The sequence below is a fragment of the Callospermophilus lateralis genome, chromosome 19 (assembly GCF_048772815.1).
Source record: "Callospermophilus lateralis isolate mCalLat2 chromosome 19, mCalLat2.hap1, whole genome shotgun sequence".
Classification (NCBI taxonomy): domain Eukaryota; kingdom Metazoa; phylum Chordata; class Mammalia; order Rodentia; family Sciuridae; genus Callospermophilus; species Callospermophilus lateralis.
Window position 1 is genome coordinate 18,065,570 of NC_135323.1, and position 14,865 is coordinate 18,080,434.

The 14,865-nt window shown below is 47.0% G+C and overlaps 1 protein-coding gene across 1 annotated transcript in view; it reads left to right on the forward strand.

Moving 5' to 3' along the window:
- The first annotated feature begins 6,097 nt into the window (after positions 1-6,097).
- Positions 6,098-14,865, forward strand: part of Hs3st4 (heparan sulfate-glucosamine 3-sulfotransferase 4) — a 342,103-nt gene continuing 333,335 nt past the window's right edge. The window contains exon 1 of the mRNA XM_076840507.1: positions 6,098-6,831. Coding sequence (XP_076696622.1) covers positions 6,098-6,831 — 734 coding nt within the window. The remainder of the gene's footprint in view (positions 6,832-14,865) is intronic.

Genomic DNA, 14,865 nt, shown 5'->3' on the forward strand with positions numbered 1-14,865 from the left:
GTGAGATCAGGGACCCTGTTGTTGGTCTCACTAATTCATCCTCCAAGTGTAATTCAGGACAAGAAATACACTGGCTTTAAAAATAACAGTTAAAAGAATGAATAAATGGCTGGATAAGGTGGCGCATGCCTATAGTCCCAGGGGCTAGGGGACTTGACAGGAGGATCGCGAGTTCAAAGCCAGCCTCAGCAAAAGCAAGGTACTAAGCAACTCAGTGAGACCCGTCTCTAAATAAAATACAAAATAGGGCTGGGGATAGGGCTCAGTGGTTAAGTGCAACTGAGTTCCATCCCTGATACTCCCCTCCTCCTCCCAAAAAAAGAGTGAATAAATGAATGAAAATCAAAAGGAACAAGAAATTTTATAAGAGTAAACAAAGAAGAATTAGATATCAAAACACTAACCCAGAGGCAGGTTTGTGCAGGGCTGCTGTCAATGCAATTGCTGGAATCCAATAAGAGGTATAAAAGATTTGAACGAATGGAGGTTTGCTTTGTACACTTGTGGATGGGAAAATTCCAACATGACGGATTCAAAATATAATATTAGAGTTTCAAGATGTTGAGAAATAACTAGTGCTAGGGAAATAAAGAAAAAAAAAAGAGCCTCGTGTAAAACTATGTACGCAAATGATTTTCAGATGCTTTAAACAGTTTTGTCTAGAAAAATAAACCAAAAATGTACTAGAAGAAAATACAGATAGAATTTCAGGGGATGTCTTTTTTTTTTTCCCCAAAGTAAAATCCATGAAGCATATAACTGAGAGATTGACTCAAAATAATGAAAAACACTAATAGTCCAACCCAATGAAACAGTTTAGAGGAAAAGCAAATTGGTAACTCAATAAACTGGTGATATTCCAAATCAATGAAAGGCTTTAAATGAATCAATGAGAAGTGGCAACAAAGCAATTAAAAACTTATAAAAATATGAATAAACATGTAAGCATGAAAGTTCTTAGTCATCTTGGGTTTTTGTAGCCAAATATAATATGCTGGAAGTCGGAGTTTGGGGGTGCTAGTAGGGTTAGGTTCTGTGGCAGACTGTCTGCTTGGCTTATAGACAGCTATGTTTTCCTTGTGTATTTACATGGAAAACAAGAGAAGGAGAGGAATAAGGAGAGAGTGATATTAAGATCTTCCTCTTCCAATAAGAAAAAAAAATCCCACTGGATAAGATTTCAACTGTAAAAACCACATTGACCCCTGCATACCTCCTAAAGCCCTCCTCTCCAGATGCGTTACATTAAAGATCAGAATTTCCATATGTGAACTTGGTGGGAAGGGGAACACAGTGTGATCCACGGCAATAAATAAATACCAAATAAGTACAAACAAATGCTTTTATCCCTTTCATCCTCCTGAGTTGCTGACCCTTCCTTAATTTCTAGCTTGAGTTAAACCCACAGCTCATTTGATTTACATTTTTTATGCTTTCGAGATAAGCATGTTCACATTCACAATCTTTCTCGGATGTACTGCTTAATCGTATCTTCTGCGTTTTGTGGTATGGTGCTTCTGGTCCAAGTAATTCCTGATTTTTCCGTATGAGCTCCTTTTCAAGGTGATTTGTTCATGATTATGATTACTATGTTAAGTATTTCGCCCCTTTTGTAAAAACACAATGTTCTTCTCTGTTGCTACGTTGGTTTTGTTTGGAAGTTAATCTAGTTTACCTCAGATTTGTTGAGGTATACATTTTTATATACAGGTAAAAGACAAGCTGGGAAAACTTTTTTTTTAATTAATGGGGTTTCTAATGCATTATTTACTCACTTTCATGAAAGAAATTCTAGTATGGGAGGAATGAAGTCATTTTGATCAATCGCAAAAGAATTAACATCATATTTTCTTTCTTGTTTTTTTTTTTTTTTTTTTTTTGGTACCAGGGATTGAACCCAGGGATGCTTAACCACGGAGCCACCTCCCCAGCCCTTTTTATTTTTATATTTTAAGATAGGATCTTGCTAAGTTGCTCAGGGCCTCGCTAAATTGCTGAGGCTGACTTTGAACTTGCAATCCTCCTGCCTCAGCCTCCTGAGCCACTGGGATTACAGGTGTGCGCCACTGCACCTGGCAACATGGTATTATGTTTTAAAGAGTCGGACAGTTTAGGTTGTGCTATGGTAACAAAGCCTCATCTTTGGTGCTGAAAACAGCATAGGTTTATTTCTTTTCATCTATACAGTGATGAGGCCTGGATCTATAGTATCTTTCTTCAGTGAGGAGCTCTGAGACCACGGAGGCTGAGGGAGATAGCACCGCTTTCTTCTATAATTGCCAGACTGGAAAAGAGACCAGGGCAAATCTCCTACTATCTCCCAAAGACAAACTTCCCTTCTGCTCCTGTTTCATTAGCCAAAGCATCCCTAATTGGAAGGGACCTGGAAAGTCTCTCCTTCCCAGGAGTCTGCAGGAAGTCTGGACCATTCTAGCCACCACACACTCTCCTGCTTTTCCCCAAACCTGTTTTTGTCTTTTGTTCATTGATTTTTTTAAAATTCCTTTTTGTTATGTGAGTCATAAATCCTTTCTAGTCTTTTTTTTCTTTAAAAAACAGAAAAACAAGACTAAAGTTAGCCAGAGTTCGTTTCTACTGCTTAACAAATACCCCAGAAGGTGTCAGACCTGGCTTTACACGCACTGTGAACCGGACAGATTGGGAAAGTGAACTTCAGCATACACATCCTGATTTTGAAGCAAGGACACACAATTTTTTTTTTTTTTTCAGGGACAACATTTTAATCGGAAAAGAAATAGGACATGCTCTGAGCCAATATCTAGACCCAAATCATTATTGGTAGCCACCACATGTCAGGCAGAGAGCCAGGTGGTTTTGCATATGTTGGCTAATTCAATTTAATTCTTTATAAACACAATGTCAGGTGAATCTTATTATTCATAATTTATAGATGCAGAAACTGAGGCTCCGAGAGGCAAAATGACCTGCCTCAAAAACCATTAGCTAACAAATGACAGCTCTGTTTGGACTGAATCATCTGATAATGCAGAAGGATACAGAATAATGCAGTGTGTATTTAGGTATGTTCTGTCTGGTTTGGCAAAACTCTGTGCTTCAAGAAAGGTGAAAGGGGGCCTTGAGTACCAGGGTGACAGGTGGGAATTGATCAGTTAGGCAGTGAGTCAGCAAGGGGATATTTTTATTTAAAAAAAATAAAAAGGGCTGGGGATGTGTTGGGGCTGTAGCTCAGTGATGGAGCTTTTGTCTAGCATGTGGGAGGCCCTGGATTCGATCCTCAGCACCACACAAAAATAAATAAAGATATTGGGTCCAACTCCAACTAAAAAAAAAATATTAATAAAAGGAGGGAGGACTGGGGATGTGGCTCAGTGGTTAAGCACCCTTGGTTTCACAGTACCAAACCAAACAAACCAACCAAAAAAAAAAAAAAAAAAAACAAAAAACTCCATTAAAAACAACAACAACAACAAGAAAACAACAACAAAATATAGCCAATTGTCTAAGTGTACAATGGGCAAAACTCTCCAAAAATAAAAAACAAAAGCAAAAAACCCTGTCCTCTGCCTGATCACTTGTGGGCCCCCTTATCTTATCAATAGAACTGCATTCTTTCAAGACTGTGGCTATAGGGGATGACAGAGAGAAGGAAGGGAGAGATCTCCTTACTACCAGAGTTCAGGCAAGGGACGTAAATGTGCAGGTCCATATGCTCCTTCTAAAGGCTCATCTGCATCTCACCTCTGGCTGAAGTTGGGAATAGGCTGATTTTCCAATAGAAACTTCAGATTTTTTTTTTTTTTTTTAAAGGAAAAGCCTGCAATTTTAAACAATTGCAGCTTGTAGCTTGTTTCCGTTTTTTAATATCACTCTCAGTGTGCCACCTCTGGGTTAGATTTTAACGCCATGTTATTGAAACCTCTCCAACCATTTCATCCAAACCTTTCCAAATTTGAAAATGGAAACTGTGATGGACTCAGAACTGGACTCAGAACAGGTTGGTTTCAGATGGTTCAAAGAGTGGTCCCAGAAATGTGAGTGTGAGGGCCTGGGCCAGGGGGCTGGGCCCCCTGGAGGCTGAGTCTTGAAAGGGGGATGGGCCAATGCAGCAGAAGAGTCAGCTTCCTGGCTGGCCACTCTGGGGCTGCTCTGGGAGTGGAAGGAGTGCCCGCCAAAGCCTGGGCTCCTTGCAACTTCAGTTGGCCCCTTCCCATTGACATTACAGTAATACAGTTGTGCCGTGTTTGAAAAAGCATCCCTAGTTACATGGAATGATTTACAGGACACCAGACTCTGCATTTCAGAGGTCTCCTGTGTACCATAAAAAATATATTATAAAGGAATAATCTTTATCTAAACTAAAGCTGCAGTGAAGGAAACTCATGTCCAGCTGAGAGCAGCAGTGAGCTTTTGTTCACTCAGGGAAAAGTCCGTGTTCTTCATCTTATTTGATTAACATTTTTTTCCCCTCTTTGGCACTAGGTATTTTGTTAATATTTAGACATTATATACATTTTCTTTCAGCTGTTGTTCCTATTATGTGATCAAACAAAACAGGGGAAGTCAGCCACATCAGCAGAAGAGGGGAAAGCAGATCTTCCAGGCACCCAGCTGTGGCTAGCAGGGGAGAAGGGGCTGAATAGAGCCGGCCCCAGGAGGACACTGGCCTGGTTCTTGTGCAGGGCCAGCCCTGTTCCCAGGAAGCAGAGGTGGCTACAGAGCCTCAGTTGATTGCTTTGCCCCCTCCTTTCAATCCCACCCTGGCATTTCCCTCACTTTCCTGAGCAAAGGCAACAGCAGAGTCTACTTTGGACACTTCTAGAGCCTTCTGATGTTTATCATTCGGCCCTATCCAAGAGAGGGAAGTGAGGAATGGAAATCTCTTAAGAGACAATACATTAAAAAAAAAATGTAATTCGACCATATACAGACCCTCTGCAACCCATCTTGTCTCCGCTTATTAGACGTTTAGAGAGATGGACTCTCATTTTATTTCAGTCCAGGCAAATCCGAACTTCTTCAGTGGCCAGTGCCTTCCAAAGGGCACAGGTATGTGCACCTGTGGTTAAGGGTGTCCCGGAGGGGGTGGCCTCATCTTTTGTAAAAAGCACGGTCACTTAGTGATGGGATAGAGGCAAGAGCTCTGAGGTTGGGAAACGTGGGGGTTTGTGTCAAAGCTCCACCCATCATAAGCTCCAAGAAAAGATGGGGAGATTGGAAAGATGGAATTTGGGATGGGGAAGCTGTTGGGGAGAAGGAATTCCTCCTGATCCAAGGCAGGTCGACCCCAGGGTGAGAGACGGAAGGGTCAGGGATGGGCTGAGTTTACTTGGAGTCCCAGGGGACAAACCAAAGGGAGAGCTCACCACACTCTGGCCCCCCGCTGGCTCCCCAGTGCGCGGCACCGGCTACTGGCTCTGGGCTCCAATTCCTTAAAAGTGTTGGGAGAGGGCTGAAGTGCAGCACGGCGTCTCAGACTCCCAAGGGAGGGGACGCACACGCAGTGGGGCGGGGAACACCCAGCGCAGAGTGTCGGGCGGCGGCCGTGGGGGTACGATCCCGGCTCTCCCGGGTGCCCCAGCCCTAGCGCACGCCTCCGCTCCCGCGCCCCCCTTCGCAGGCGCGCGCGAGGCGCACCCCCCTTCCCTCGGCGGCGCCGGGCGCGCGCGCGGCCCCCTCCTCCTCCCCTCCGCGCCTCTCCTCTCTCCCGGCAGAAAGTTAGCAGCGGGGAAGGAACTCGGGGCTGCAACAGCGCGCGGCGGCGGCGGCAGGGACTGAAGCCGGAGCCGCGGCGGAGCGGGGGAAGCGGGGGCGCTGCAGACGGAGCAGGTGCAGCCGGCGGGTCCGCGCGCCCCCCTCGGTCCCCTTGCCAGAGGCTGAGGGGGGGTGGTGGGGGGCCACCCGGACTCCGCAGGCAGAGTGGGGAGGGGGGCCATGCGGCCGGGCTTCCCCCCGGCGCAGCGGGACAGCGGCCAGGGCCGGGGGCGCAGCGGCGTCGCTTCATGCAGCCGGGGCGGCTGGGCAGCGGCGGCGGCGGCGGCGGGGGCGGCGGCTGAAACCATGTCCGGGCAGCGCCGGGGGCTGCCGCCGCCGCCGCCGCCGCGAGCCGGGAGCCGCGATGGCCCCGTGGCCCGCACCTCCTCCGCCTCCGCCTCCGCCTCCACCTCTGGCCGCGCCGCCGCCGCCCGGCGCCTCTGCTAAGGGGCCGCCGGCGCGCAAGCTGCTTTTCATGTGCACCTTGTCCCTGTCTGTCACCTACCTGTGCTACAGTCTCCTGGGCGGCTCGGGCTCCCTGCAGTTCCCCCTGGCGCTGCAGGAGCCGCCGGGCGCCGCCGCCGAGCCCCCGCCGAGCCCGCCACCACCCTCTCTGCTGCCTCCCCCCGTGCGCCTCGGCGCCCCCTCGCAGCCGCCCGCGCCGCCGCCGCCGGACAACGCGAGCCGCGGGGAGCCGCCCGAGCCCCCGGAGCAGCCCGCCGCCCCCGGGGCCGACGGCTGGGGGCTGGCGAGCGGCGGCGGAGGCGCCCGGGACGCCTGGCTCCGGACTCCGCTGGCCCCCAGCGAGATGATCACGGCGCAGAGCGCGCTGCTGGAAAGGGAAGCGCAGGAGTCCAGCACCACCGACGAGGAGCTGGCAGGCCGGAGAGCGGCCAACGGGAGCAGCGAGAGGGGCGGCGTCGCCAGCACCCCCGACTACGGGGAGAAGAAGCTGCCCCAGGCGCTGATCATCGGGGTCAAGAAAGGAGGGACCCGCGCGCTGCTAGAGGCGATCCGAGTCCACCCGGACGTGCGGGCGGTGGGCGTAGAGCCGCACTTCTTCGACAGGAACTACGAAAAGGGGCTGGAGTGGTACAGGTAGGACCCCTCGGGATGGGAGGGACCCCTGGGGAGACCGGGAGGGGAAGCCGCCGCTTTCCGTGCCCTCCGAGATCCGAGAACAGTCCCGGGAGTCCTCTGTCCCTGCGCTGGGGCTCTGGGAGTCGTGGCGGGGTTGCTCAGGGGGAGCTGCTGGACTCAGAGGGCTGGACTCCAGCTTCAGATCACTTTATTTTAGGGCTAGGGGATGTGTCATCCCCGCCTTGCCTGGGGCTTCCCATCTAAAGGGGCGCTTTCTCCATCTACCCAGCTCCAAGCCTGGGGATCCCCGGTCCTCCTGCCTGCGGGGTGTTTCCTAACCCAGGCTTTTGCAGGGCTCTGGGATTCTGTGTGGGGGGACGCTGGAGGAACGAGACAGGATAACTAAATTGACGAAGGGGCTTTGAGATCCCCCGGAATCAATCACAATCGCCCTCAAACGCATCTGCGTGGCTGGAATCCAACTTTAGTATTTTAAGGTCAGAGCAAAAATGCACAGGGAAGCCAGTTAAAAAGATGATGCTGGCGCTTTGGCTTTCTAGTAAAGACAGGGTGTTTCCCACCTCCATAACTTTCTGCCCCCCTCGGCTGAATGAACATGGAGTTGCTTTTGCATCAGGAGCCTACATGGCAGTTGGTTCCCTAAGAATGTTTATGCCCTGCATTGATGCCCCTTCGAATCTGCAATTCTTTCAGCCAAAATTGGAGGTTGTGAGATGCTCTTGTGAGATGTTCATGGCCCTTCTTTCCCACCGTTTGCTGGTGGTGTGAGTAAGGCAGTATAGAAAGTTAAGTGCAGGTGAAATAAATTAATAATCCACCAATCTTGCCAGCAATAACATTTGCAACAACACAAATACTCCAAATGCAATCCTCCCCCCCCTTCCCTTTTTCCTCCTGTTTCATGTCTTTCTGGAGAACCCATCTGGATGGCCAGCCCCACTGCAATTGCATTTCAATAAATAATTGCAATTGTCAAAACAGAAACACGGCCTTTGTCAGCTAAAGTGATGTTATCATCTTAACAGAGCCAATAGGTAAAATTGTTTCCTGACAGATCGCCTTCCTGTTGAAGAGATGTGCTTTCTAGGTTTAAATTACAGCCTGGGAAAGTTTTAGAAATAACTTAACTTTAAAAATACATAATCAATGTGTGTATTGTGATTGATTTCTTCCACTTTCAAAAATATGTCTGGTGTTGTAAAAGCTTCAGAGAAGAACACTTAGGCATAAGCATTCTAGCACATTATCCCGAAACAGCAAATGTGTCTGTTAATGTCTTGTCTGTTTCAACAGCGAGAACTAATTGCAATATTTTAGGAGGCTTCAAACAGCCCCTTCCTATCAAAACATAAAACAGCAAATGCTTAATTTAACTGGAAAATCAGTATTTATAACATCACAAGCCACGGCTTTCAGTTTGTGATTATAATTTAAAAGGTGTCGGGATGACTAATGCAACAACAGCAAAATAAAGACGGGGTACGACGTCTCGGGAGGGTTTGATTGCCTAATTGTTGGTCCTGGGGATGTTCTGGTTTCTTTCTGTGGGGTGGCTTTCGCCTTGTGAGGGTTACTGCGAGTTTTGATTTCCAGTTCTAATTTTAAAGCTGTGTTTCTTGTGAGAAGTGTCAGATGTCCTTTGAGGGAGGCATAAAGATCAAATCTTTCCAACATGTGTTTGGGTTGCTTTGCGACAGCTGGAAAGAGAGTACGGGGCATTTCATTCAGATGACTTCAAGTTGACCAGGGGTGCTGGGTGGGGTGCCATGGTGGGGTCTGGGTAATTTTCTGAATCAAGGGAAAGCAGATGCCAGACCTATGTTCCTTTCTGCTGAGACTTGAAGGTACATAAACTCTCTCACTGTCACACCGCAGCTACTGAAGATATTCCAGCACTGTGGTGTGTGCCAAGCCTCCTGCTCCCTGCTAATGCTTGTGATCTTGGGGGCTCAGTGTCACTATTTGGTGGCCATGCATAGAATGGTTAACCTCAAGAGGTGCGGAGAGGGTGAGATACGCTTGGTCCTCACTTGAGGGGACCATGGGACATCTCTGTGCCTTCCATTGCTCACCCAGCATCTGGCCCATGACAGAGCCTCATCGTGCTGGGTGGTCCTGATTGGGGGTGTGGGAGAAGATCTTCTCAAGAACAACTTCCCTGCTAATACTTGTTATCCCACATAGAGGGAATCATCCGTCACTCAAGCTGGCTGGTGTGCACGCTCCCGGGCTCCTAGAAGCAGAATGTGCTGGCCCCGGCCTTGAACAGGCAGACGACAGTGCTGTCAGGGCATCTGTAAAGACTTCTCATTAGTTCCTGGTCTCCTGGCCTCTCTGATCCTTCTTTCCCATGTAGGAGGAGCGGATGGACAAACAACCACACTATATGGTAGAAACGGAAGTGGTAGCATGGATTCGAACCAATAACAAATACCTCATTGTTCCCGTCTTGAGTCTTTGAAAATGATGCCCTTCCATGGCAGAATCCCTTCCCGTACATACCAGGTGAGCTACCTGGACTCTATTTGTCCGATGAGAGAGCCAGAGGTTAATTTATGCTTTTGGTTTCCCCCGATTTATGTATTGACTTCTTATTATTTTTAATGGGTCTCTGGTAGCCGACTGATCCTGCACGCGGTTCTGGTTTTTTTTTTTCTTGTTCGTAGCAAGAGCCAAGAAGAAACTGGGGCGGCTGTCACTTCTGCCGTCTTGGGGGTTTCCTGATACTCCACTAATCAGCCTGAGCCGTTTCATTTCCTTCCCGTCACTCCAGTTATCTCTAAATCCGGGTTTTGCTTTGCTCCTATGCTGTTGATCTAATGTGATGTAAAAACACATTTGAGATTAGAACATGTGCGTTCGGTTCTCAGGGCAACATTGACTAATGGATTAGGTGGTGTGTGGGGGGGCTTCGCAGAAGCCGGCCTCCCTCGGAATATTGACACGGACCAGTGATTAATAAGTTGGGGAAGATTCAACCCACCACTCATTCCTCCCTGTCTTTCCGTGGGATCTGGTACAAGTTGTCTGGGCAGAGATCTTGAACTATTGCTCGGGTCGGGACCTGGGGGAAGGTCCCTGGCTGCCACTGCATGACTCACCAAAGTGACAAAGCAACATGGCTGGTGTCTTCTCCTGTGGTTCAATGTTCTCCCAGGGACCCCTTGGGAAGAGGTCTCCATTTACCTTCACCCGCTGCAGTTCATATACAGGTCCATGGGCTGGGAGAACTAACTCAGGGCAATCTCGCCAAAGCCAAACTCCTGCTGCCCCACCCTGGGAGAGGTGGACAGTGACAGCAGCGTTATTTGCACGTGTCACCCAGAGAGAGAATGAAGGACAGAAAGGCACTGGCATTGACAGAAGTGCCAGCCAGTGTGGTGGCTTGCGCTTTGTACATGTGTTTTCACATTTAAGTGTTGAGGTGGTGCTGTGAGCTAAACAGCAGCATCTCTGTTTTATGGGCGAGATTTTCCATTATTCCAGGGGAGGGTGAATGACTGTTTCAGGGTTGCAGACTGGCCAACTCCTGGGCGGAGATTTGAACCCACATCTGTCCATTTCACTGTGCTTTGTGTCCCTCTGTGGCTCCGTCACGCAGCAAATACTAGGAAGGTCATGTACGGTTTTCATTCTTCCATTCAACAAATATTGAGTGGATGCTGACCAGGCACCCAGCACTGTCTTTGGTACCGAGGGTCAAGTGGAAAATAAGACAGATCAAGCACCTGTTCTCCTGAAACTGGTCCCTAGAGTCAGGAAAACAACAAACAAACAAGGCAAATGATTCGAGAAAAAAAAAAATCTGGTTGGGTTAAAGGCTATGGAGACCAGTTAGAGTCTGCAGAGGCTGACTGGGTAGCTACTGGTGGGGTAGTTACTGTCCACCTCTGGCCACTGACCACAAGAAATACCCAAATTGAAATAGACTGTAGGTGTAAAAATGGCACAGAGTGCCAAATGGCTCATTAGGGATTTTATGCTGAGTACATGTTGAAATTGCAACATTCTTATTCACTTAAATATATTGTTAATTCCATCTCTTTACTTTTTAAATGTGGCTACTTGAAATTTTACAAGTAGACTCATGATTCACATTGTATTTCTATTGGGCAGTGCTTGTGTAGGTAATGCTTTTTAAATTTTAAGAATACCTGGGGAATCTTGCTAACATGCTGATCCTGATTCTGCCACTCTGAGCAGGGCCTGAGATTTTCTTTGCATTTCAGAAATGCTTCCAGAGGCTGTTGATAACGGGGCCTCACTTTGAGGTGCAAGGGGCCTAGAGAGTAATTGGCATGTGAGGGTGTGGGCATGTGTGTGTGGGTGTGCGTGCACGTGTGCTATTTTAACTAGTCTGATTAGGAAAATATCTCTCTGTGGAGGTGATGCAGATGAGCTGAAAGAGTAAGACCCTCCCATGTAAAGAGGTTGAAGAGATTTCCAAGTAAAGGAAACAGCAGACGCAAAGGTCCTGGGGTGGAAAAAGCTTTGTGGCCCTGCCGAGTGTTGATTCAATATTGGAAAAACACTGTAGGGGGATGAAGTTGGGTTCAGAGCTGGCTATTTGGGTGATCTTGGTTGGATAACTTAGCTTCAGCGGTTTATCTGAGAGTAATTTCAGAAACAAATGAAATAATAAAAGTGAATGTATTTCTAGACAAAAGAGTATCCTGGAGCCCAAATCCAAGTAGACCTGAACACGGGTGTTCCTGTTTCTCAGATGATTGCGTTCACTAACATGCCTTACAGTTTATTACTGATATGTTGGCTTATGCTTTGGGGAAAGCTCACCCATGACTGGCTTTGGGCCTCCATCTGCTTAATCTTTCCAACTCAGAGCCGCAGACTCAGACGCCTTCGGGGCCCCTGCAGATCAATCTGAATGAGGCAAGCAGACTAAAGCGGGTAGGAACTGGAGGTCTCCTGCGGTGATGAAGGGGCAGCTGCTGCCCTGTTCCATCTGCCCTGCACCACCAGCAAAGGAAGCATCCGGGTGCTGAGATCTTCCTCTTTGTAGGAGAGGCTGGAAAGCTGGGTTTGGGTGTGCGATCTTCTGACTCTTAGTGTTGGTCACAGATTTCTTCAAAGCTCTATGTGGGCCAATACCACGGGACAAACAAAACCCATCTGTGGGCTGGATGTGGCCAGCTGGCCACCAGTTGGTGACCTCTGGTTTAAACTCATTTCGGAGACTAACTGGCAAGCTCACACCCTCTGCAGTGGCCAGAACTGTGGCTTATTTTGTGCTATTTTGGTTGAGGGTTTTTTTTTTTTTTTTCCTTCTTTTGCAGATTTTTGCAACAGCATGTGGGGAATACCTCCCAGATCTATTACAATAACAACAAAAAGAAATTGACACAAACAGGAACACCAGGCAGAGGAAAAAAACTGCAAATCTCCCTTTTGTTCCCAATTAGCATTTCCCTGAAGGGAGGAAACTTCTTGATTTTTCACTCATGAGTCAGAAGCACCTATAATCGATCTGTATAGAGAACTTGAACCTGTAAGAGAGATTCTGGTCAGGCTGAAGAAGGAGACCTGCAAGGTGCAAACATGGGATTTGGGGCTTTGCTTTGTTCTGTTGGATGTTGGCTTATGTCAATCTCTGCTGCTCGGGGGGCGAGGCCATATCTCCATAGGGTTCATTCATTCACTGAAATACTTTGATTCTGACTTCTGTGAGACCCTTCTGAGAGTGGACTTTAGTAGAACAGAAGCAACATGACTGGAGCATGTTTTGCAGGTCGGAGTCAGAATCCACTGCAGGTGCAATGTGTGACCTCGGATAAGTGAATATTACCAAGCCTCAATTTCTCCATCTGCAGGAAGGACTCCATAGCACCTGCTCCCAGAGGATTTTGTCAGGATGAGATGACATGGAATTTCATGCACCATGACTTTGTGACAGAGAACATTTCTCCCCCCCTCTTCTTTCTCTCTCTCTCTTCTCCCATTTTTTCCCTTTTTTTTCCTCCCCCTTCTTTTATCCTGCCCATTAGTATGGAGGGCCCTAAAGAGAAAGCTGTAATGGATTTTTCATTTCAATATAGTCTTTTATTTCAAGATGATCTCTGAAGGAGGGATTTTAAGTCCTGAAGCTGCTCTTAAATAGCTCTCCAGAGGATGATCAAAACCCGATTCCAGATTTTAATCCATTGTCACTGGAACGAAAGCCGGAGAAGAGCCTGGCTTCCCCAGGTAACCGCAGCCCGAGTTCTCCACCCAGGGAGCATGGGGGTGGGGTGGAGCCAGGCTCCCTGCGCTGCAGGCTGCCACCGTCCTGAGCCTCCACTGGGAACAGATGCCACTTGCTCCAGATGGACCCAGAGGCACTTAGAATGACACCAGGGACATGCTTCCTGCCCTCTGTTTTTCTGCAGAACTGCAAGCTTTGAAAGGATGCAGGCTGGCTCAGGGAGAACCTGTCACGTCCCCTGTCCTGAGATTTGGGGGTGGTTGGCCCTGGCACACGCCTGTCATCCTAAAGTGATTTATTTATTTACTTTTATTTTTGTGATTCATGCCAGGCAATTTTTACTTTTAAATTGAGCCAGTGGAGAGGCGTCGAGACTTGAGGTGAATGAAAGATCGCTCGAAGAGTACATTCAAAAGTTTTAGAGGTTTGGGTTTTGCATAATGGATGATCTCTCTGGAAAGGATTGAACCACCACCCTGGCAGTCTGGCAATCCACCATCTCTGGGTTCTGTTGGTTTCTGTGGTTTAACAAGCTACTCTATAACTGTCTTGGGAATTTCAGTGTGAAATTATAATTCACCGAGGGAGGTTTTCAGCTGATCTTGCCATTAATTAAAAGCAGGAGGTTTTTTTTTTTTTTTTTTTTTTTTTTTTTAACACTCACTAGTTAGGATTGCCTTCCTTTAAAAAAATTATTTTTAACCTTTATTTTAGAAGACACAGAGCGTATTTAGAGGGGAACAAAACAACATGTGATGAATTAGGCAATATTTTCTTTGTTTGCAAATAACAGAAATCCAACTTAAGTTATTATAAACAAAAGAAACACTTTGTTGGCTTACATGATTGAGAAGTTTGGGGTAACAGCTTCAGGAAAAGCTGGATCTAGGGGTTCCAATGATGTCACTAGGCCTCTGTCTTTTTTCTTTCTTTGCCATGTCTGTCTGTACCTTATATCCTTCTCAGATGGGCTGTCTTAACACATTTTAGTCAAAATGTTAAGTAACAACCCTAGACAAACATATTTTATGTTGATCAATCCTTTTAGAAATTATTTTTAGAGCTTCTGAATGAAATTCCTGGAGATGCCTTCAGTCCAGGTTGGCATGGGTGTCCATTCCTGAAGCAATACCTGTGTAGTACTCTGAGTAGGCCTGGATGATGGAGCTATTCTTTGACTTGCGGTAGGGGTGGAAGCAGAGAGGCAGGGTTGGTCCCATTGAAACCACAGGGAATGGTTGCCCCATAGTTTCAAAGATTCCAATGCTTCAAAAAACAGAGGCCAGTTAAACTAGATGTTCATTAAACATAAAGATCTACTACTGGACAGAAGTCGGGTCTCTCTAATCTAGCATTTTAACTGGGAAGAGGTACAAAGGATTCATTTGAGGAGTTCAGTGTACTTGTTATTCAGTTATCCATTCATGTATTCATTAAACATATATTGTCAACTGTGCTACATGCTGGGTAGAAACACAAGCCACACATGCCCAGTGACTGGAAAGAACTCGTAGAGTGGGGAAACAGACATGTATGTGATTACCCTACGAAGTAACATAAATCTGGACAAAGTAGGATTTGTCCCCAGAATGGAAGGATAGTTCAATCTCTGGAAATTTAATAACGAATGTGATTCATTGCAAATTTCAATAAGTGAGAACAATCCTGTGATGTATTTTAAGGATACTAAAAATATATTGGATAAGAATAAATAGCCATTCCTACTTTTTTGGAGCAGACTACTAATAAAACAGGATCATACCTAGAGCCAGCACTATCATATGTAGTACAGCACTAGAAGTGTTCCCATTCAATCCAGAACAAGATAAAAA